General features: G+C 46.1%; 1 protein-coding gene across 1 annotated transcript; it reads right to left on the bottom strand.

Annotated features, from left to right (window-relative positions):
• Nucleotides 1-13,585: 13,585 nt before the first annotated feature.
• ZHX2 (zinc fingers and homeoboxes 2) lies at nt 13,586-16,084 on the bottom strand. Its single transcript, XM_009955423.2, has one exon. It carries the CDS (start codon nt 16,082-16,084, stop codon nt 13,586-13,588), a length of 2,499 nt encoding a protein of 832 aa, XP_009953725.2.
• Nucleotides 16,085-24,522: the final 8,438 nt, after the last annotated feature.

Raw genomic sequence — 24,522 nt, 5'->3', positions numbered from 1 at the left:
CAAATTAAAATCAGTTTTGCAAGGCATGGGAAGTAGGGCAGTCCTAACTTGTATAAAGAAGTGGATGGCAAAAACCTGATAAGCTTTATGTAGCTCTTCTATTTAGTCTTAGGCTTGTCAAATTTTTTTAAAAGTATTGATGCTGTGAAGATGAATTAAGAACTTCAGTGTGCAGGATGCTGAGGAGACATGAGTGTTGGCTCTACCATCAGAGAACTGGGATGAGGTTCACTGAGTATTGCTGGAAGTCTGTTAACAACAGGCCAGCAGGAGCTGTTCATGTAAAAACTGCCCCATGCCTGTGTCCTTCAGTTCTTGTGCAACGGTTGAGGTAAATCAGCAGCTTTTGCCAAGAAGCTGGGATTAGGAGGAGGGCTAGGAGTTATGACTCTGGCAGGCTGCGGCTGCAGATGGCCACAAACAGTGGCTCTGGGAGAGGTGGGAACTGCTCCCTCTCAGAAGGGGTGTCAACACTATGGTGAAAACTTAAATACTGTGTGATTTTTTTGCTTGTTGAAGGTCAGCGCGGCAGCATCTGCAGCTATCCTGAATTGGTGAGTGGTGCTTTTACTGGGCAAAACCATTTCTCTCCTGCCAAGGGCCACCTGGAAGTTATTTGTGAGCAGAGGAGGAAAGCTTCAGCAACCTGTATGACTTCAGTTCCCAAGTCACTTGTATTAAAAAAAAAAACAAACTAAAAAACCTCTTTCTGAATGAATAAGGGGGGGTAAGAGACTCAAGAAAACAATTCAGCCCCCTGAAAGGCCAAACACATCATCAGTGAGCCTGTTCTGTGCCATGACTCACTGCTGCCCAGCTGAGGACAAAGCGCTGAAGGCCTTCAGTGCTACCACCCCACCGCCTGCTCACTCGGAGAGAGGCGTACATCATCTTTGTTTAGATGCTGAAATGCCCTTGAAAGCAAAACCCCCTGAGAAGAGGTGGCTCGGAGATAAATTTGTGTTTGGCAAGACCTCGTATGTGCCGTGGGGCTCTAACGTGCCGTGGTGACGGTAGCCAGCACTCTGGGTTGGTCCTTAACACAATTGCACCGTGTTGCTTCGTGGCCAACGCTGATGGTCGGTCCAGTGTCCTTCCCTCAGCACAAAATTGGTGTCTGTGAGTCCTAAAAGAGAGCGGTGCTGCCCAGGTTCAAGCGTAGGCCAAGTGTGAAGAAAACAAACCAAAACCTCTGTGGCCTCCTGTGATTTAGACAGGCAGAAGTCCCATGCCGGAGGACAAAACTGCACTCTTTGGATAAGCGCTTATCATTCTTGAAGCTGGCACAGCAGAGCAGAGCAGCCCATGCTTCAAAAAGCAAAGTAATTAATTCTCCTTGCTTCCAGCCGCAGCAGTCTCTGTTGTGCAATGCTGCACTGCAACTGGGCATGGATAAACTTTCTTTCCAATCAAAAGTATTCATTTTTTCTGCTCTGACACAGCAGGGTTGGTCTTCATTTTAATATTACTGAAGACAATGTCTGCCTTGCCTTTCCATGACCTTCAGCATGTGGCTTTGTGTTAGAGTTTCCATCACCCCCATTCAAATGCTGGTGTTAAAACGAACCACAACAAAAAAAAGATTAAAATTCCTTTTGTTTAAATCCCTAATAGGGAGCCTTAGAGCATGCTGCTCTTCAGATTTTGGGCTAGGGCTTGGCTTGTGCTTCTGGCTCTGGGCTGTTCACCTGGGCTCTGTCAGCATGGTGGGGAGCGGGTCAAACCCCCAGGTCCCCACCCTGACCCAGGTGTTCTCTGCCCACTGTTTGCCAAGCCATGGTCAAACCCGGGTGGTAGCTGAATTCGGGCTGGAAGAAAAGGTTTGGAGCTGTGCTTCCCAGTCTGGGGTACTTCTGCTCTCCCTCTGTCATCCACTATCATACTATTTGTCACAGCTGTTCCAGATGTGTCCCTTGTTTTTAGCATGCGCGGTGCCTATCTCCATCTCCAGTTGTGTCACAAATAGTAATTAATAACATCAATTGATCAAATTTAGTGGGGATTTAAACTCCTGGTTGCAGGGAGACTCCCTGACTTTTCAGGGTCAGCTCCCTTGCTCAGCATCCTCCACTCTCCTGGAGGCAGTTTTAGGGGAGAGCATGGGGGAGACATGGCCCTTCAGGTGAGGCAGCAGCTGATGGGGCTCAACGATGGGAGCTACAGCCAACCCGAGAAGGTAAATGTTCAGAAGTGCCTTGGGAGAACCTGGAGCGGAGTTGTAGGCAACAGCCCACCAGAGAGCAGCCAGATAAGCCTGAATTTGTGTGAAGCCCTGGCTACAACGAACAGGTGCTAGGGAAGATCTCTTTATGAAGAGGTTTAACAGTGGTGAGATAAGACATGATGCTGCTGTTTAATGTGTGTCTTGGGAGCACATTGAGGAAGGAGGCAAAGTCCAGTATTTTCACCTTGCTGGAGAACCGCATCATCGTTCGCCAGCAGTAGCTGATGGCCCCAGCACTGAGATGAGAGGGACTGCTGGGCTTAGAGGATGGCAAAAAAGCAAAATATGTCAGATTCGAACATTTAGGTACAGATGTATATTAAATGCCACCATGTGGCAAAATGCCTTCTGGTATTAGTGACTTCGCGTGAGCAGCTCGGAGAGGCCAAAGGGGCTGAATGGCTCTGGTGCTCTCAAGCTGAGGAGATAGCGATGCTCTTAATACCGAGAGGGATTTAATCACACATGCATGCTAATGTGTTATAAAGCACCCCGGGGCATGCCATGAGCTCCTGCTTTAAAGGGAGGAGAAACTCCTCCTCTGTGGGAATAAAAGAGCAACTGCAGCAATAGTCAGAAATGCCAGCCAGGCTGGGGGGAGCACTCGGTACCTTTTGTGGTACCCCCAAAAACAAGGGTCTCTCTAAATGGGAGACGGGGAGGGTGTTTAGGGAGAGACTTAAAGGTGGAGGGAATTAAGGCAGGAGGGTGAAAGCTTTGCCTGGAGAGCTGTGCCAGGGAAGAGGAGTGTCCTAGCGGGGTCATGCAGGATGCGGATCCCTGAGGAGCCCAGCTCACTCATTTTGGCCTTTGTGTCTTTGCCTCTTGGAAAGAAAAAGGCTTTGGGTGAAAGAATAAGAAACACAGATGAAACAGCAATGATTTGATACAAATATAAAATGAAGCTTCCTTGCTGGAAGTCAAGACAAGGCCAAGCTGAACTCCAGCTCTTGCCTTTAGCACATTTATTCTGTGGTCTTGTGAATAACTACATAGGTTTGTCAGTTTCTCTGTCCATAAACTTGGGTTAATGTTATTATTCCTTTAACTAGCTCATAGATGTGTTTCAAAATGATTTTTTTTAATTAAAATTGCTGCACCCTAGATTTTACATGATACATTGCACTGGGATGATCTATATTTTTAAGAAAAAAAAAAAAAAAAAGAGTAAGGAGAGGATGAGTTTGTCTACTGAAGGAGCTTTATAGATGTCCCATGTACTGTGCCTGAGTCAATTTGCTGGCCATGTGGTTCTCACAGTCAACTTAGATTTTGGGAATTGTAACATAATTAGAACTACAATTTTGGAGCATTAAGTCTGATGGAAAAAAGAAAACAATGGAAAAATCCTGCTTTTGCTTACTGCACTCTAGATGTGTGCTGTGTGATTAGGTCTGACAATTACCCGGTCACTCAGATCTTACCTCCATCCTCGCTAGAGCTTGCAATAATCTGATTGGGATATGGTTCAACTGCATAACACTCAAGAAACCCTGCCTTGGGTTTTTTTATGCTGCTTTTTTATTCCTTTGCCGTGTATCTCACATTCTCATGCTCTTGATACGTTTACTTTTCCTGCTGTACTATGAATGTTTTCAGAATTATGCTCGAGCCATAACCACTTTCCATTAGTTACTGATCAAATGAGTACAGAAGTCCTCACTTTTGCTGATCTAAATGGTCTCAGTCTCTCTTTTTCCTGAGATGATTAAAAAAAGTTCCTTTCCATCACTGGTGTGCTCTTTCCTTGCTATCAGGATACCAAACAGACTTCCTACAATGTTGCCTTATGTGCCTTTGTAATTAATTCTTTTTCCCCCTTCTGTAAGCTAATAAGATTTCAGGATGTGCCTTTTTGCTAACGATATCTGAGGGCTCCAAGAGGAAGACAGGGAAAGTTTCAGTGATTAGATTCTGCTAATGGCTAAGCTTTGCTTAGCTTGGTTGCCATTTTACCTGTGTATTTCTTTAGATTTTAAGTTATCATCACATAGTTATCGTTGTGATCGCAATCACAAAGCTTTCTTGCATAACCCAGCCCTTCTCCCCCAGCCTGTGATGGTCCACATGGTGCTGGGACACCCCTTCTTCTGAGGGTGATCTCTCAACTGCTGGGCTTCACCCTGCAGGTGCAGTGTCCCTGCACTACTCGCTGGCTGACTTTCAAAAAGTGATGCATTAAATGCAGTTCCCAAAGGTCAACATCAGAGATTTGAGGTTAGAAATGGTGCCACGCAGTGATGTGGTGGAAAGGTGATGAGCTTTTTTTCCTTAAAAACAAAACAAAAAAAGGTTTTGTGAAAAATTAATCATTTAGACTGCAGAGAGGTTCATATATGCTGAAGTTTCTGCCCCAAACCTTCCCAAGGCCAGGTCGATTGGGGCTTTGAGCAACCTCATCTAGTGGAAGATGTCCCGGCCTATGGCAGTGGGGTTGGATGAGATGATCTTTGAATGTCCCTTCTGACCCAAACCATTCTGTGATGCTGGTAGTCTCTGCTGTCCGAGTGGTCTCTCGCCATGATCACGTTTAAATCACATTCTGGCTGATCTGTCCTAAATTGTACCTGTGTTATTCCATGCTTGGAGTCCCCAGATCTCTGACAGCAGTAAGGAGCTAAAACAGCAGCTCATTTACTGAGCGGCACCCTTCCCAGAATTTTATGGACCAGGCAGAAAAAGTAATGTGTGTATACAATGAAAACTCATCCTCTTGTCAGCATACAAGCAGACTAAATTAAGAAAGAAGAGGCTGCCTAATTCAAGTAATTTCTGGCTTCTGAGTGATGGATTTTTCTACAAGCCACATTTTAAAAAAAAAAAAAAAAAAGTGTTGCACAAGTTGAAAAATCTGTTGCTGTTGGTTTTTTTTTTAAAAAAAAATTTTGTGTGTTTTTGTGTTAGCTAGATGACGTCTGATTAGAACATTTCAAGAGCCTTAGGTTAAACCGCATTGTGAAAGATGTCAATCAAACCTTGAGCATCAGGGACTGCTGGTCCTGGGGACCCTGCCTGAGAAAGGTGTCTCCTCACTGCGGAGCTTTGCCAGGCGCAGGGCCCCGCTCAGCCGCGCGCCGTGGTGCAAACGCCAGGCTCCTGCACCAGGGAGGCAAGGCTGTGAGGGAGGACATGTGGTGTCACCAGCCTATTTTCATCGGTGTGCAACAAAACCCCACGGCCAAGGCTGTCCCTAATGGCTGCCACGTACAAACAATGTCCCGATTGTGCCTCACTGCTTGGACTCTCCTACAAAAGCAGTCACTGCGCCCGTACTAATTAAAAACAAAGCCTGCTTCCAGTGCCCAGTTTGTGAACCCGTTCTGGCAGCCACACCGAAGCAATCTTTGTGGGGACCTGGGTTGCATTAAACTAAAGAAAAGGGGCCGCTGGCTCAGCTTTCCCTGATGAAACCTGGTGTCGGAAGGGTCGGTGTCACACCACAACCTGCCTATGCAAGCCTACCCAGTGCTGCTGGCGCTGGCAAAAGCCGTGCCAGTCTTTTGCAAGCCCATTTGTTTGCTGCGGGAGAGCTTCAGCTTTATTATCTGTGCAATGACAGACTCCAGGGCCGCTGCTATTGTTTTAGTTGAATTGCAGAGTTCTTAAAAAGTGCCCCAGCCCTGGCCCCTAATCCCACCGTGTCTGGATCTGTACAAATACAGAAAACCCAGGTGGGTCTTCTTCCTCCTACACCTCCTGCTGAGCTCCCTGGGCGCACTGCTGGTTAAGCAAAGTAGGTCAGCGCTCCAGACACACAGACATGTGCACACATCAGACAGGAGAGCTGCAAACTGGAATATTAAGCCGCCAAGTGGCTGTTAAAAGCTGTGCGCCAGGGCAATTAAAATATTAGCATCCTTTCATGTAAGCAAAGCAGACAGACGTGGCAATTAGTTTCAGTTACAACTTCGGAGTCCTGGAGGAGCGTCCTCAGAGGCATTTTCTTTTTGGCCACCTGGCTCTTTCATCCACCGATGTGACAACCCGCACGAGGGGGTACGGATGTGACTGTGCGGGCACCCGCCTCCACGCACGCAGGTGTACGATGCACAGCACTGCGTGTGAGGGGACACGTGCACGCTCACCCTCAGGCTGCCTCTGCCCGTGGAGGAGCCCAGGTTGCTTCCCCACCTCTTGCCCTTGGCCCGTGACACATCAACACAGCGAGCGCTGCCCCATCCAGTCACTCCTCTGCAGCAGTGAACTGGACAACTTTATTGTAAAGAAAGAAAGTGGCTGAGCGCTTGCCACTGCCCACCCCCAACCTCTCTCACCACTGCAATGTTGTGCTGATGATAAGTCCATCTGGGTGAGGCATGGGGACAGTTTTTTTCATTCAATCATTCAGGTTGTGATTGCAACCAAAACAAAGGTACTCCCCCCCTCCCCAGTCCCAGGTGCTATCCAACCCCTTCGTGTGGGGAACACTGGGGAAATAAACCAAGTTCACTTTAATCTGGTTAGTGTTTGCCAAACTGATTACTACAAAACCAGTTAAAACCCTAATCACGGCTCTAAAGACACTGAGCTCTTGTGCACCAAGGAGAGCTGGTGGGGGAGCAAGTTTGGGGTTTAAATGGAATAAACAAATTTTAAAAAAAAAGAGACGAGAAAAAGGTTACCAAAACGTTTAGCCTTTGTTTTATTGAGTTACAACAAATGAGCAACAAGTTAGAAAAGTCAGATTTATTCAAACTCCCTAGCATCCTATTTGTGCAGTGTACTGAAAGGTGGGTAAGGTTTCCAAACCCAGCTCATCAGAGGAACGCACCAGACGGCTCTTGCACCCGCTTACCTACACACCCACACTCCCACTCTCCCTCCTCCTACTCCTCCTCACACGTGCATGGACAGACACCCCCACACAAATCCAAATTAGCATTATTTGAAAAAAAAAAGTGCACTCGGGAACCTAGGACTGATCTAAAAATTTAGTGGCAAGGGTTAATCAGAAATTTCTGTTGTGCGCTACAACATCTAAAGCTGGAGGGCAGACTGTTGGTTATGGTGTCCATCGTTGTGCCAGCCGACCAAACACAAACAAGTTTGGATTATGAAGCATCTTAATTTCATTGCTCCAACCCCTCTTGGGGGTGTACTGCATGTCTAAACAAAAAGTGCTAAAAACAAACTCCCAAAAAAGGCATTCTAGCCACATCTTCAGAGCCCCACAGCTGGGGCTGGCTTGTGAAAAGTGAAGTAGAGGAGCTGGAGAAGACTGCCTTGTAGGAGCATGGAAAAGCAGAAATTGAAAATACTTCAACCAGTAGCAGGTGGCCATAAAACAAAACAAAAAAGTCAAAACAACAAGAAAAAAAAAAAAAACAAACCCCAACCACTCCAGAAGGACGCTCCCCAACCCCATAACGTGTTTAAGTGGGCTGAAATGTAAACTGGGGCGGGGATCTGGGCTCAGATGTTGATTTGCACCAACAAGACTCCCAAAGATTGCCAACCTGTCTTGAAACGCTTCAGAAAAAAAAAAATCTCCTCGCCCTTCCCCGCAAAAGACACTTCCCTCCCCCAAACCAACCCCCAAATTTTGCAATGGCATTATATGCAAGGATAACTCGCACCTATTAAAAAGTTAACAAAATTTCCACGTTGTACAAATCTGTTCCAGTAGAGGAAGAGGCTGGGCAGGAAAGTGGGTGGGAGAGAAGCTAAGGAGAAATCTATGTACAAGGACCCTTTTCTCTTTCTTTTCTTTTCTAATGCAGTAGTAGGACTTTGGCACTATAAATGAGCCCATGATGATGCTCCACGAGACTATTTCTCGCTGTGCCTCTGCAAGCGTGGTTTGAGACTTGGAGTCGCAACACACTATCTCACCCCAGGCAGGAAAATAGAGTTCTCTTCTATTTTCGGACAGCATTTCCCCTTCAACGTCAGGACAGTGCAGCTGAGGAGTACCCCTGCAAGAATTACAAAAGCAGCATATTATTTTTGAAAGCGCTATGAACAACTATTTGAGCTGTCAACTAACATGGTGTCCAGTGCACATCCCTGCACACGCGGTAGCGCTGTATTTTGTATTAACCGTACCCTGAAGCCCATCCCTATCACAGCCTGATGCTGCAGTAGGGTATCGAAATTCTGCTGTATGTAACACCCAGCTAATAACCCCCTATAGGTTTTTAATAGGAACATACAGCCCAGCCTTGACTCTTCTCATCCCTCGTTGTTATACACCTCAGGCAGATCCTCACAGCGGCTCAAAGACGATGTGCACACAGGCTGGGGGCAGCTACTTTGCTACCACAGGACAGATGGTGCTAAAGGCAAGATGACTTCAAGGTCTTTCTTCCCTGGTAAATCCTCTCATTAAATACACTTTTTTTTTTTTTTTAACATGATTTTAGACAATAATTGTACAAACTGCAAGACAATGGGGAAAACTGAAAATTGCACATGCCTGTGCTCTGCAGAGCAGCTCCCTGGCTCTGCTACAACTCCTGCACCAAGGACCAGAGATTAAAAAATAACCCTCAAAAAATGAACCTTCAAATATCACCCGCCTACACATATTCCCAGTTCCTAGCACAGAGTATGGGCTCATGACAGGGATTACATTCAGCGTGCTTTTCCCCCTTGAGGTGTAAACGTGCAAGAAGTGCAAGCACCCACTCAGGCTGGAGCTGCAAGCAGCAGCACAAGGCAGCTTTCCTGCACCGTCCTCCTCACCCAACCTGCAGCACTGCTTAACAAAACCTGAGCTAACCTGTTATTTCACACCTTTTATCAATGTTGCTACCAGGTCTGTTATTTCCCATGAAAGCAGGGAGCTCTGTCTGGCATCTGCAATGCAGAAAGCAATGCAGTCAAGCCCAGTAAAAGGCCACAGGATTGCACCAGCACCAAAGGCAAAAGTCCTCCCCATCCTTGTGACCCTTCCTCAAACAGCCCCCTGCTCCTCCTAACCCATTGGAAAATTTTAATTGCTATGTTGAGTTTTGCTTCCCTCTCTGACATCCTTCATTGTGTTACAGCTTGCGTCTCCAACATGCCTCACTGGTTTCAGGGGACATGGCAAGTCCTCTGTACTTTGGCCTCGCTCCCTGAAATGCTTTAGGGTGACCCAAGTTCCACAGAAACCACTGGTCAATCCCACACTGACTTCAGGGTGGCGCCTTGGAGCCCAGCACCAGTAATGGGCACTACAGCTAGCTTCATGGATGAAACCCTAAACCACAAGAAAAAAAATGAGAACTTGGACGGAAAGGGAGGGAAACCCCAGTGCTGCTCACTTTTACGAGTTTCAGACACTGAGGAATGCACTGGGCCTCCAGCAATGGAGTGATCTCAGCTCCCACAGCAGTGCAAAAGGGGTTGGAGGCACCCAGAGGACCCAGACCACCTCTGATGCCCAGTACGATGCATACAGCAGAAGCAAGGGGTGACTTCAACCTCGTTGTTGTTTTCTTTTTTTTTTTTTTTTGGGGGGGGTGGGGTGTTGTTTTTTTTTTGTTGTGTGCAACTCCCAGATATGGTTTTCCTTTGGCACATCTCCACAGAGCAGGGGTCTTGGCCATCAAGAGTCAGGACACGCATCTTCTGGGGTGTCCACCCACCTCACTCCCACCATGCTCCATGGATGTTGGTGCTTACATCTTGCAGGGTTTGGGCTTAAAAATGGAGGTCAGAGATAACTCTAAAAAAGAAAGTTTACAGCAGAAAAGGCAGTGGTGGGAAAAAAAAAAAAAGCTTCTGAGAAAAAACTAAAAGCTCTGGGCTGAGGAAATACTGATCTTGGGAAAAGCCCATGGGGAGACAATGCTGTGAAGACAGCCAGTGGTAGCTGCCAACCACTCTGGCACACTCTGGTCCCACTCTCATGTCTAAACTGCAATTTGCTGTATTTAATTTAGGACCAGTTTCTGTTTGTCAGGCTTGCGCAAATGGGGACAACAGACCTAATTTTGACCCATGCTGTTGGAAGGCAGGAATCTCTCTATTGATGGAAATGGAGCTAAAGCGCTCTCTTGATAGAGCAGTTGGGCCTCGTTACAAGAGGGATGTGAGGCTTCATTACACAGCATCTGGAGCCTTTTCCACGATGGCTCTACTGCACCCTACAACAGCTGCTCAACATCTTGAAGGCCCTGGTACCCTACAGGGACAGGTCTCCCAGCCTCACTGTTCAGAAAACCTGACCTGATCGTGGAATAAATCAAATTTTGCCAAAAGCTTCAGATACAGATTTAGTAACACAGACTTTTCTTAGTCCAGGGATGGTATTTCAGAGCCTGGCGTGAATCCTGCTCTTGCCAAGGCCAGGCACTCATGAAACTCCCACCAGTTGCAGCAGCAGCAGCATAATCTGCTGAGTATAGAGCAGTTTCAAAAACCTCATTTTTTTAAGGCATGTCTAACCTGCAATACAAATCCTCCCTAATAGTTCCAGAAACTCCTAAAGCTACACACCAGAGCAGAGAGTGACCGAGATGCCCTAGAACAACTCGGGTTTTACAGAAGCTGCATACAAATTCAGTCAACAACAGGAATATAGAGATCAATCACCAAAAAACATTCACTTTAAACTACATACAACAAGCTGAGAAAATAGCCACACCATGAATATCAAAGGAGTGTGTTTCTGCCCAAGTAGGGCTCAGCAATGAAAGTTTCACATGACTGTGGCTGTGTGAGAGTCAAAAGGAGAAGTCTCATCACCTCTTCAGTCCATCTCTTGCATGTGGCCAGGACAGCGACACAACCCCTGTAAGGTACTGACGAGTATGATGTTCCGAAAAATCAGACTTTTATAGAACAGGCAGAAACAAGGTCTTATGCAGTCTTTGCTTTTGAGTTATACCCTGGATGTCACCCAAGATAACACCTCGTCAATTTAACAACAAAATTTTAGTTAAAAATTATGTAAGATAGGGTTCACAAAGAGTGAAAGCCTATCCTGAAGGAAAAAGGAGCCCGTAGCTGCGATTTTTCCACAAGCCCCATCAGCGCGGGGTATAAAGCACCCAGCTTTTGTGTCACAATGCCTGTGACAATGCCTCCATGTGGGCACTGGAGAGCAGGCACTTGTGTTTCTGGGCTGAGACTTACAGGAAGAGTAAAGGAAAATTAAAAACTCTGGGCTTTTGTCAAGTCCTCAGGCCAGCATGCTGAGAAACGGGCAAAGAGCAGAGGACAAAATGGTCCTCTGATCTCACTGTATGGCCTTCGCAGCGGCAGCCCTGCTCCACTGCATCTCTTCTCAGTAGGTGTATTTTACAAGCAGCCACTGGAAAGCTCCTCATCAAAAGGATAACCCAGCAAAAGCTTAACTGAGATCAAAGTTCTTATTAAAATTCCACTCTGATAACACCTCAGCACCTCCACAGCCCTGGAGCTTTATGGTCAGCATCTGTGCCAGAGCATAAAGGCGGGAACTTCACCTCAACATATCCTACACTGCTTGCAAGCATAAAAATGCAGGCACCAAACCTGTGCTGCTAGAAGAGGGTTGTCGCAGAGCTTAGTTTCATGGTACAACAGGTTTGTAAGAAATAGTAGTTTCAGGCAACCCCCCCTCTCCTGCCTCCTCCCCATTCCCTCTCCTAGCCCCTGGTCTGCTCTCTCTCCTCAGTATGAACGGTTATAGCTGGAAGGGTGAAATGATCTGGAATAACAATCCTGGAAAAAAAAAAAAATCCCACAATGCATTTATTCATCGCACATTTGATTTTAAAAGGCAGATCAGATCTTTTCTCTCCTTTCTTATGTGGCTGCACAACAGTGGCACCCCAGAGTGCCTCTGGCTGATGTTCCCATGTCCTTCCTCCTTTAATCTCTGCCTTTGCCACACAGGTAACTACTCCTCACATCCCTAATTACCAACTTCTGCAAGAATAACGCAGGACAGCGCCTTGCGTTGCAGTCTGGAGCTTTAAGATACTTTGTGATACAGATGCTGTAATAACATTTCTCAAAATCAGCCAACCCAATTTGTAGTTCAAAATAAAACCACTGCAGGCTTTCCCTTTTCAGCTCAGAGAAAATGTCCGGGAGACTTTTGGACAAGTATTGCACAAGGAGAAAGTGGAGGGCTCTAGGCTAGCCAGAAGGGCTTGCTAAGGAAAACTGCACCTCTGCAACAGGCCAGTAGTTCAATATAAGTACTGCCAGCTGCAATAGTAAAAGTCTTCAGTGCAGGTGTGGAGGGACTTTTATCAGTCCTGGCTTTTGTATCTCCTTTTTTTTTTTTAAAAAAAAAAATTTTTTTCAAAGAAATGCTGAATACTTACTAAACACCAGAAAACGACTAACTTTCTAAAATAGGTGTTCTCTCACTGTGGTTGATAATGCGGGGTGCTGAGCTTTCTGTGGCATAAGTTCTACCTTAAGGAGACTCCAGTTCGGGAGAGACAGACTCGATTATACTGAGCACAAAATGTTACAGGCTCCAGTGAACTCAATTCAACATACAAGTCAAGAAATGCTGACTGTGCTTGCTCCAGATTTATACCTGTGCAACTGTGATCAGAAGCAGGCTTCAGGTCTCCAAATAACATGTCCTTTCACATTGTGAAAGATCGTATAAAACCCCCTTAAAGAAAAGCCCTGCAGCTTGCTTTTAAATTCAAGATCCTGTGAAGAAGAGCTGCTAAAACACCCCCACAGCTTAGTCTGGGGCATTTCCTAAGCCTCTAAAGCGAGCAAGCAGAACAAAGCAAGGCTGGAGACAGTTCTCACCTGCAAGAGGAAGAGAGCACATTTGCATGAGCTACTTCAGTCCCCACAACATTTCCTTTTTTTTTTTTTTTTTCCCTTTTTTTTTTTTTTTTTTTTTTTTTGCTTGCTGTTACATAAAGAAGCATCTCTGTCCTGGGCCCTTCCTCCAGCGACCTCTTATTCTGAGCAGGGCAGGATGCTGCAAAGCAAGGACCCGAGGTGCAAAAACAGGCACAGCCTCTATTCACAGGAGATCAATGATCTGTTAGCAAGGGGGATATTAGCAACTAGTGTTACTATTTGTTTCTGTGGCACAGCTGGCATGTTTTACATCAAGCACTGCAGCCGTTACATAGGTCATTTAAAGCAGAAAGTTTAAGGTTTAATCACTTATTGCCAAAAAAAGAAAAAAAGAACAAAAATTTTAAAAAAAAAAAAAATCTCCCCTACCCAGGACTTGACCCACATGGAGACAAGAAACAAGGCAAATGGCACTAACCCTTCCCCTACCATGCAGTTGCTTTAATTTACAAGCAGGATGGGTCTCCCTTTTGTTCAGGCATCCAGCAGGCACAAGGATCCGGCAGGGATGGGCTCCAGGGATTTATACTGAAGAGGGGCTACAGGATGCTGGAAGCACACCCAGACAGAGGCAGGCTCAGAGAAACAGGGCACCATCAGCATTACCTGCTATACGTGGGAATTGTCTCCAGATATACTTTCAGAGTCAAAGTCCGCCAGCTCTGCCTGGCCTTCGGGGGCCGTTTGGCTCCAGCTGTCCGTACAGTCCGATGCGGCGTCATCCTCGCCCACCGTCACCTCCACCCAGTTGACCTCTGCTGGCTCCTCGTTCTCGCTGCCGTGGCCATCGTGGCTGTTGCACTCCAACCTGTCCGTACCCTCCGCTTGATTCCCCAACAAAGAGTCTTTCAGTGGTTCACAGTCTCTTTTTGCTCTCACTGCGAGTTTCCCCCCATTCTCTTCATTCAGTTTTTTATGCTCCTCGTAATGCTGCCGAGACACCTCATTGCCATTCTTTGGACTCTCGGCGTGTTTTGATCCCTTTTTCTGGCTTTGCTCGTTATGACCATCAACAATGTACTGCTGCTGGTACTGGTCAATCCACTTAAGAGACCCCGTTCTTAGTGAAGACCGGTTTTCCTTGAACCAGCGAACTATTTCAGTTCTTGTGAGCCCAGTCTGAGATGCTAACTGGTCATACTCTTGGGGTGATGGCCACTGGGTCCTTGCAAACGTGCTTTTCAGTAGATGAATCTGCTCTTGGGTTTTCTTAAACGTGGCGGAGGACCCAGATAGAGCACCAGGGAGCTGAGAGCTACCCAGCAGTTCTGCCTGGCTTATTGCACCATTGGGAGTTCCTTGCTCTTTAATTTTTTTGTATGATCCCATTGAGTCCAAGACAGCTTGCTCCATGCTGTCCCTTATCTTTCTCCGCTCAGAGAACCATGAATCTATCTCCCTCCTACTCAGCTTTGTCTCCACTCGAAGCCTGTCCAATTCTCCTTGAGTGGGAAAAGAGCATCTTAAGAAACTCTCCTCAAGGGCCCTAAGCTGCTCTTGAGTTTTCTCTTTGAATCTCTGGTGACTAAAATCTGCATATGGGTGAAATGAACGGCCGTGTCGTCCAGCTGAAGGTGCTATTTGATCTTTCCCTAAAGCATCGCCAGGGATGTGCACGATGCCCCTTTGACTTCTGTACCTGTGGTCACTGAACCATTTCTTGATCTCGCTCCTGGAAAGACCCGTCGCCTCTATTAGCCGGTAGACTTCTGCATCATTGGGAAACTGGCTTGCCATGAAACTGGCCTTCAGCTCTGCTATCTGCTCCTTTGTCTTTTTTCGCTCACTGGCTGATGGTGTCAGTGGTACAGCAGTCAACTTGGCAGGCATCTCAGGCACCTGAACTACGTGAGGACGCTTGGCCTCTGGGGCACTTGATAAGGTCTGTATCGTCCTCTTTTGTCCCTGGTTTGGGGCAACGGCAAGTGCAATCGGTGAACAGGAAACAGTTGAACCATTTGACACAGGAGTCAAAACCAGACCAGTCTGGCCCAGTATCTGACAAGGCAAAGCTGTCTGGATGATGGGCTGGGGCATTTTTGCGGTTGTCAAGGGAGCTGGCAGGACAGTGATGGTTTGGGGAACTGCCTGGATAGTACCATTGAACATCTTCTTTCTTGCCTCCTCCACTTCTTCAGGAGACCAACTTATACCATGCTTCAAACGTTGCGTAGCAAACCAGATTCGGATTTGTTCTTCTGGATGTTTTGATGCTGCTGTCAACCATGACAGCTCTGCTTGCGTTGGGTAAGGAAATTTATTAAAGGAGTTGATCATGGTTGCATTAGTGTCCAGTGCAGAATTGTATTTGGTACTGTTCAGAGGTACCGGGACCTTGGGGACAAGGTTAATATTTGGTGGCAGCTGTACAGATGGCATAACATGGGCTAACACATCATGAAGAAGGTCTCCATTTATACAAGCAATAGCTTCAGTGGCTTCAGTTATGATGCGGGGCAGAGTGCCATCTGCATGGTTTTCCGTAACTCCCTCTTCTGGCTTTTTGGGACCCTTCTTGGTTTCCCCTTTAGACTTCCCCAGTTTCACCGCTGACGTTTTACTTGCACTAATTCCCCCATGAAGTGAATCATCACACTCTGCATTTTCTAGCCCACCACTCGTGACACTGACATCGTTAGTGGCGATCTCAATGGACTGCTCTAAAACAGTCTGATTATTGCGTTTAATTAATTTCAGTTTAAAGTTAGTCTCTCCTGGGTGGTATTTTGTGTTGTGGTCAGATAAAGAATCGTATTTTTTGGTTGTGAAGTTGCATTCAGCACAGACATACAGGGGGTTGAGAATGACATTTGGATGCTGAGTGTCAACATGCTCTGTAAATTCATTTAAGTTTTGTGTTGAGTAAGGGCAGTATTTACACTCATAACCACCCTGGGGTTTCTTAGACTGATTTTCAGCTGGGGGCTTTGCCTCAACCACTTCACAGTCCTTGACTGAGCTTTCTGAAGGCCAGATTTTTTTAGAGTCCTGCTGCGGTGTGCCAGCCCCCTTCTCTTTAGAAGGCTCTACACCCTCAGCGCCTTCCTGCTCTGTGACTTCAGAAGTTCGCACCATACAGGGAGTTGTTGACTTTCTTTTGCTAGCCATGGCAGCCACTGGCAGCAGGCTGTGGTCCCAGATGATGACTTTTTTTGACAGGGTTAGCAATCAACTCAATAGATCTTGCAAACAGCTCCAACCTTCCTTGATTATTTCACTCTGTTTCATTTAATGAAGAATTTCTGCCCTGGCTGTGACCATCAGCTCTGTCAGTAGACCTGTCAGCTGCATCACACCTGTGAAACAAAGCACACGTTTAGGCACTGATCTATAACACACAGATTCAGCAGAAAGCCACAGCTCAAAATATGTGCATTTACAAGGCCGTTTTGGACAATGCTGAACTCTTCCTCCTCTCTATCGTCAACTTAAGAGTCAAAAATCTCCCCACGAAGAATAAAGGCAGTGGGTAATTCACAATGAAGTGTGCCACAGGAAGAAAATGGCTTTGAAATAAGTAAGGGGATTTTAATCTCCACTAGACTCAATGTGTTTAGCTGGAAAAGAAAGAAGATACTGCTATAAATACTGCATCTTTTTATAGAAGCTGCAGTTTCTATTAATTATTATTTTGAAGCCTGCAGATTTGAAATTGAGTGTGATTTATATTAAACTTAATTACTTCCCACTGTCACTTACCTTGTAAATATGTCTACTAAATGATTGTGGTTACTTAAGATGGGTGATTTCTAAATAAAGCTATAGGGCCTGCCTTGGTTGTAAAAGTAAAGGTAAAAAGAAGAGTTAATGCAAATCAACGCTTTCAAAGCTCCGTGTCTTAAGGAGAGGTGGGCTCAAAAGAAACTGCAGCAGATCTGTGGGGGACTTGGTATCTGTACAAAAAGAAAAGTGTCCTTAAAACACCACTTTTCACTCAATATTGACAGAGGTAGCTACCAAAGGTCACAGAAGCCCTTAGATACTTTCTAAACAGGGTCCCTTCCTATGACTCTGCTGATATTCTCCATCAAGCCCTGATTTGTATACTCCACCCCCTACAGAATTTAAAAAAAAACCCAAACAAACAAAAAAACCAAACCAAAAACATTTTTAAGCATGATTCATAGGTCAAAATGGTTTTGGAAGTTCCCAAATGCAAGAATTTTGTAAAACATATTTTTAAAAGGATCTGAGGTCAACATCAGTCAGAACAACCAAAAAGAAAAACTACACCAGCTGTTTTAGGATCTACTCCTGCACATTGGGAGAGGGTGGAGGGAAGGAGGAGAATTTAATTGTCAAAACAGTTTAATTAATTGAAAAAAAAATTAAGGAAGGTCACTCTCCTATTTGACAAGATGCTTTTTCTAATCAATCTGTGACTCCAATTTGCTACTCTTTCTGATCAGATGGACTCTGGATTCATACTTCCAGTCCTGATGGAAAACTCATCTTCTACAATCAAGGAGTCCTTGGGATGGGGTGTGGGAGGCACTGGGGTTTACAAACTGGAGGAGGAAGGAAAGCTGAGACTTGCAGAGTGGTAAGACCTGCACTGATTTTTTTAGAAGCGTATTAAATGGAGAAGCTGAACTAAAGATCTAATGAAAGATGTGCCAGCCCATGGCAGGGGGGATGGACTAGATGATCTTTAAAGGTCTCTTCCAGCCCAAACCATTCTGTGATTCTATGATCTCATGTCTAACCAATACAGATTTTCTGATTGTGAAGCCTGTAAATTATGAGCTGCATCCAGTACCCAGCAGACATGATGATCAAAAGAGATAAAAATTCCACTGCAGTTACACCTGGACACATCCAACATCAGCGGACAGTTTATAACCACCTCAGCGGCATCCCTGGACCTTCTTCTCTTGCTTATGCACTGCCACAAGAGTCAGAAATAGTCACTGTAAAAGCAGCTGCTAACTTCTCAGTTCTGTTTGCAGCTGATGAATACTTTGCAGGTCTCTAGAGCATATTTCTGCTACTCTGCCTGTCACAGATCATACCACTCCTATATATATGGAAACTCAAAATGATACACTGCCAGAGGAAGCAGTTCCAGCTGCAGGGGAGAGGAGCAGAGATAGCAGCTTCCAGCTCCATGTACTCAAAACCCAGCGCGGAACAACTCTCCATACACAAAGCACGTCATGCACAAATATTCCATGAAGCGCCTTCGCAGCTAAGGCTCTCGCGAAACGCAAGCTGTGAAATGCCAAATGCGCACCGCAGAGAAGATGCTGTGCGGAGACACTATTGTTGTATGGCAGATGCCCCAGCAGAACAACGTGGTGCTCTGTGTTCATAGCCACCGCTGTCTCTCCACCTCCCAGCCCCAGAGAACAGGGGTGTTCCCGCACTCCTGCTCTCACTTGGTGAAGCGCTGGAGTATCTGCTTGATTTTCAAGGGTGCATTTTAGCTCCAGGTGCTTCCCTGGGAAATGGAGCATCTTTGCTCAGCTCCATGAAACAGGGATGGGGCCACCCATGGGCTTATGGCTCTACCTTGGTGAGGATGAGACAGTGCCATTTCCCTTTAACCTGGGATCACCAACATTGTCATCATCATTCCACAAAGCATTAGCACCTCTGAGCCAACATCTCCTCTTCTGTTTCCTTTTTCCTCCTCCTTTTCAATAATAAACAAGCAGATGAACAGCAGAAGAAATGATGCCTGGTTTTCTACAGATTTGTGCTGACTGACCTTTAAACTTCATTATACTGAATATTCTCTGTTATTTCCACATAGTCCTTCAAAATTCCCTTCTACTTACCCTCACAATTGTCCTCCTGCAGAGTATTTTGGCTGGGATCTGTGGCTTGCTGTGTCCCACTGCAGATAGGATCAAACACTAGAGACAAACACATGACTGTCCGAATACCCGTCTTCCTGGCCACCTATTTTTAATGATGCTTGCAGAAAACTAATTATCTTTGAAGCTTCCTCCCTTGTACCAAATTTGGCTGAAACAGGCCAACAGGTGACAGAAGGGGGCAGAATGGGCTCTGTAAGCCTGGCTGCTGCTGGAAACGGGGTGAAGGTGATTGGGTTACCTCACTCTGCCCTGCAGATCCCACCGCACTCGTGCCATTGACTTTCAGAGACAAGGGAAGGGAGGTGCAAGGCAGTTCCCATGGACAAGGTGATGGAGATGAAGATGGAGCCACAGCTCCCGGGATGCTCCTCTGCGAGACTCACTCTCCCTCCCAGGCCACACAACTGCACCTAATGCTCTGGTCCTTTTCTGATGTAGGACTTTCTGCAAAATTCATGTTGCAACACCAGCAAAAGGAAGAAAATTCAAAAGACATCAAAGACAGAGCAAGCCTTATTTATATTTCACTGAATATCACTACTACTCCCCCCCCCAAAGGAAGAAAGAGCTAAGAACAAAAGATAAAGGAATGGGGTGGAAGAAGAGAGAGTGGAGAACAAGAAACATCTAGATTACAACTTTTAAGAAAGCTTTGACTGATTCAAAGTCAGACTAAATGTTTTGAATTCCTCAGTTTCTGGAAGCTCAGCAAGCTCTCTGCTGCACTAAGTTGCTGTGCTGAGCTCCCACCTCTCATGAGGACATGAGGATCAGCACCAAGCAGGGATGCTCTGATATGGAGGAAGGGCCAAGGTCCCTCCAAAACATATATAAATGGGTGGACAGATGAAAAATTCTGTCTGCTACAGTTTTACTAGAAAATTGTACAAGCTGTTGCTTCTCTTTCACCTTCTATTCCACAAAGTGGTTTTCTGCATGTCTAATTGCCATTTGCTAACTCTACACTTCAAACAGTTTTTCTGCCACATGAGAATCACTATGCAGCACAGAAATCAAGCCCAAGTCAAACGCTTCTTTTTGGAGGTCAGTAACAAAATCAAATTAGTTTCAGTCCAAGATGTGCAGTTTAGGGGGCTCATGACCAGCCAGAGACCCATCTTTGTACCTCCAACCTGCTTCCTGAAAGAGGGGGAGGAAATGAGGCCCAACACGTGCATGAACAAGGAGTGTTTATTTGGACATCCAAGACGCAGCCCCTCCACAATCTCAGTAAGGATGTCATTTGGGATAAATCAGTACATAGTTGCTAAAGAGGATGGACCCCCCCTCATGGCACATCTCCAGAAGCTGCATCATGTATTTTTGCAGGGGCTACCACATCTCATCTGAGGATGCCAGAGAGGGCACAAGGAGGATCTCCCAACTTTCAGACATGAGCTGCTCATCAGAACATCAAAGGCCCAGCGGTCAGCTTTAAATACACAGTGCTGCTCCCGACAAAGCTGCTAAATGATGCCACTTCAGCTCCTCTGATTCAGGAGCGAGGTGGCTCTCCCAGGCTGTGGCTCCATTGGAGCCCAGCAGGCAAGGGAAAACACAAACCTGACCACATAAACCTCTGGGTTTCACCTGCAGATGGATGTTCCTCCAGCTAGCAACAACTACCAAAATTTGTGAGGGGGCAGAGAAGATACCCCTCAGCAACAGCCAAGGCTTAGCAACCAGCACATCCTCATGGGAACCTGAGCTACACTTCATCACCTGAGCTGTGTCCATGGCGCACACATCCCTTTGAGGGGCAAAAGTCACATCTGATACTTGATGAACAGGGATATATTGTGGACAGGTCAACCTCTATCCCTAAAGCTGGCCTGATTCACTCTCTATGTTTCATTACAGACAGGACCCTGGACAACTGACCTCCTTTTTGGGCTGCTAACACTGTGGGGTGCGGGGTGCTGCCAGCAGCTGCCCTGTGAGCAGGCAGCCTCCCCAGAAATGGTGAGGAAAAGCAGCCCTCACCCCTCCAGCTCACCTGCTACATCTCCTGCTTGGCTTGCCATACTGCAGGGTGTTGAAACAAATAAAAACCATTCAATTAAAAAAAAAAAAAATTAAGTGAGCAAATGCACAAAACAGCAAAAGGCAACAAGGTGAAAAGCAAAAGTGCTCAGCTCCGAGCAGAGAGCTGCTGTCGTGAACGAGGTCCAAAACAAACCACAGAGAGCCCATGTGCAGAACAAGAGCTTTCAATTTGCTTTGCTTCAGCAAACCCATCCAGGATGGAAGCGTACAGGTCAGAAGCAACGTGTTCTTTTAAACCTATCTCCCCAAAAACCCATCACAGCAGTTACGGCTGGGGCCCTAGTCTGGCTTTGTTTAATTTCTGAAAAGTTTGTTTAATTAATGAAAAACCCCAGCCACAGTCCCCTCTGATCTTTCAATCCCCTGTTAAAATGGCTCTGGACCATCCGATGCGAGAATGAAGTGGGGCCTCATTTGGTGACTGTGTGTGACTGAAGAAATGCTGGATTACCTACCTGGTCACCTGGCCCCAGACTGCAGAAACTGGAGAACTGCACAGGGAAAATAAACCATGCTTTTAGCCCTGGCTGGCACTGAAAAAATGTTTGCCTGTGTAGCAATGCCACCTTCCAGCAGCAAAAGATAACTGTACAGTTCAAGCAAAGGGATGGAAAAAATAAAACCAAAAAGCTTTCTCTTGCTGAATATTGAAATATTTTCAGTCTCTCCCACCTTTCCCTTGTGCACATAGCCAGTTTTATACCCTTGCCTCCCCAAAAAAGCAAGTATTTGGGCAGAAACTGTTCCCACACATCTGAGGTGGTGGCAGAGAGGGAATTTTCCATGGCAGCTGGGACAGAGCTCAGTTGCACAAAGCATTCCCCTGTGAGCTGTGGCTGGGGAAGTGGTAGGGCAGTGGAGAGACAGGGTCAGATGCTGTCCCTCTTCTCTTGCACCCCAAAACATAGGTGAGACTGAAAAAGGCTGTACAAAGACAACCAAATTTGAAGGAATGTCAAATTATAAACAGGGAAAACCTTAATTCTAGCAGAAAGGTAAAAGTACACCAGAAATATCACTGCTTTGCGCTGCATCTTGCTTCCAGCTGAGGGCTGGAAGAAATTAATACAACAGAGGATAAAATGGGTTGAACCCCCCCAGCCAGTGCAAGCGGATCTTTACTTTTCACAGAAACACAGAATGGCGAGGGTTGGGAGGGACCTCTGGAGATCATTTAGTCCATCCCATCTGCCAGAGTAGTTTCACCTAAAGCAGGTTGCACAGGATCACGTCCAGGCAGGTTTTGAATGTCTCCAGGGATGGAGACTCCACAGCCTCCTGGGCAGCCTGTTCCAGTGCTCTGCCACCCTCAAGGTAAAGAAGTTTTTCCTCACGTTCAGGTGGAACTTCCTGTGCTCCAATTTGTGCTCGTTGCCTCTTGTCCTGTCGCTGGGCACCACTGATAAAAGCCTGACTCCATCCTCTTGACACCATCCTTTAGATATTTGTAAGCGTTGATAAGGTCCCCCTCTTAGCCTTCTCTTCTCCAGGCTGCTAAAGAGCCCCAGGTCTCTCAGCCTTTCCTCACAAGAGAGATGCTCCGCTCCCCTAATCATCTTTGTAGCCCTCTGCTGGACTCTCTCCAGTAGTTCCCTGTCTTTCTTGAACTCGAAGGCCCAGAACTGGACACAGTACTTCAGATGCGGCCCTACCAGGGCAGAGTAGAGCGGGAGGAGAACCTCCCTCACAGAACCACAGAAAGTTAGGGGTTGGAAGGGACCTTGAAAGATCATCTAGCCCAACCCCCCTGCCAGAGCAGGATCACCTAGAGTAGATCACACCTTGCTTTTTAAAAAAAAAAAAAAAAAAAAAAGGCAAAAAAAGCAAAAAACCCCACCCAAACCAACCAAAAACCAGAAAGAAAAACACTTTAACTACACTTTTGTGATTTTCCAATAAAATCTTTCTTATTTTTCATCTTACTGCATTGTTTGCTCTGCCCTGTGCTACCATAGGGTTCCCAACACCTGGCCTCATCTGAAAAAAGGCCAGCTCATGTTTAAAGTGGGGGTAAGCTTTGCTTTACTGCTTAGGAGCTCAGTCTCCATGAACAGTATATCCTCTCTGCTACACAGGACAAGCAACAGCAAATTACACCCTTGTAAGTTAACTCTGCCCCCCCCCCCCCATGTCTGAACATGATGTTTAGCATCACTAAAGTACAAACTCCTTACAGCTTTCCCGTGCTCCTTTCCCAGCTTAGGGATGCAGCAGGAATAACAGAGGAGGTGCACAGCACAGGACCAAACAGAGCTCACTAGCAAGGACTTGTTGGACACAAGTCTTTCAGTCCCTGAGATTTTTTGGGATATTATCTCTCTTTATCACGCAGTAATATAACAATAATTTGATCTCAGGAAACCTCAACACAGATGCCACACTCTGCCCTCTGATACCAGCCAGGCCCCGCTGCCCACTGCCTTGCAAACACCGCAGGTTGCTTTTAAAGCAGAGACACCACCTGCACCGCTTTTCTCCTGAGCTGAAGAATTTGCCACCCCTTCCAGGATGTGTGACCAACCACACCACGATGAACCTCAGTAGGTCTGTTCATTTCTGGCTAGCTTCAAGAATGGTCCTCTCCCTTTCTTAATCTTCCAAGTTTGAGGGTCCCCGGCTCCGCCAGGTCTCAAAAGTGCACATCCCCGTGAGCATCTCTGCTTTTAACACTTGACTCAAACCTGTGTGGCTGCTCAAAAGTCATGCCCATAGAGTTTAGAGCAGAGCAGAAATTAATTGATATTACTTAACAGCATCATAAGCCCCCCATGACCATCTACTCTTCACCCACAAAGGCTGCAGCAACGCAAACACGTGCAGTGCAGAACAAAGCTTTCATCCTGCTCCATATCAGAGACGCTGAACTCCCATTCATTAATGTTCCGGTAATGTTATTCTCCTACAAATCCAAGGGTGAGAGGTGAGATACACATTTCACGGTGCACAAAAGAAACATGCCTAGGGTGATGTTTTTCCTTCCTTGCAACTGTTTTTAGCATGCAGCTGCTACAGTAATATCAAAAAGCACATCAGCTAGCCCAGCAAAAAAATGCTGTTGCTCTCCACTGTGATAAAACACTTAAAAACATTGCTTAATCACATGCAGGAGAATAAGCAGAAGCAAACCAGGGCAAATAATTCCTGCATGATGGATTGGGACTGTAATGATTTACAGAAGAAAACCACAGAAAGGCAGGCAGGTTTTGTGAACTAGAGCAGAGCTTTTAAAACAGCATTTAAGCCAGAGCAGCCTAGAGCTCCGACACTCCTGCAGTTCTTTGTAAGCGGAATAAAACACAATTAATGGGGAGGTATACAGATTGTTACAGCAATAATTTTTCAGACATGTGGAAAAATAAATTTGAAAGTGCTATACATTTTCAATTTGCATATGTCGGTGTAGACATTTCTAATTAGAAAAAAACCCCATGTAGATGTTTGTAGCAGGGTGCCATGGCCATGAATTTTTGTCTACAGAGAAGCAGCAATTCATAATTTTTCTTTCTTTTAAGGACCAAAGGCTCACACCTTTCAAAGGTAATCAGCAAACCAAACTGCCTCCAGGACTCCTGACTCCCCCAGCAATGCATCCTGTGAAACTGGATGTCAACACATCTGTGAACGGGGGCAGAGGCAAACCCAGCACGCATCCCACCTCTGCCTTGCACCCCTACAGCA

This window comes from Leptosomus discolor, chromosome 5 (assembly GCF_034619465.1).
Source record: "Leptosomus discolor isolate bLepDis1 chromosome 5, bLepDis1.hap2, whole genome shotgun sequence".
Classification (NCBI taxonomy): domain Eukaryota; kingdom Metazoa; phylum Chordata; class Aves; order Leptosomiformes; family Leptosomidae; genus Leptosomus; species Leptosomus discolor.
The sequence above is the reverse complement of the archived record's forward strand: the minus strand, read 5'-3'. Positions and strand labels throughout refer to the sequence as shown.

Bases quoted from the DNA above. Each gene is read 5' to 3' on its own strand.
- ZHX2 (XM_009955423.2), bottom strand. From the start codon at position 16,084: ATGGCTAGCAAAAGAAAGTCAACAACTCCCTGTATGGTGCGAACTTCT.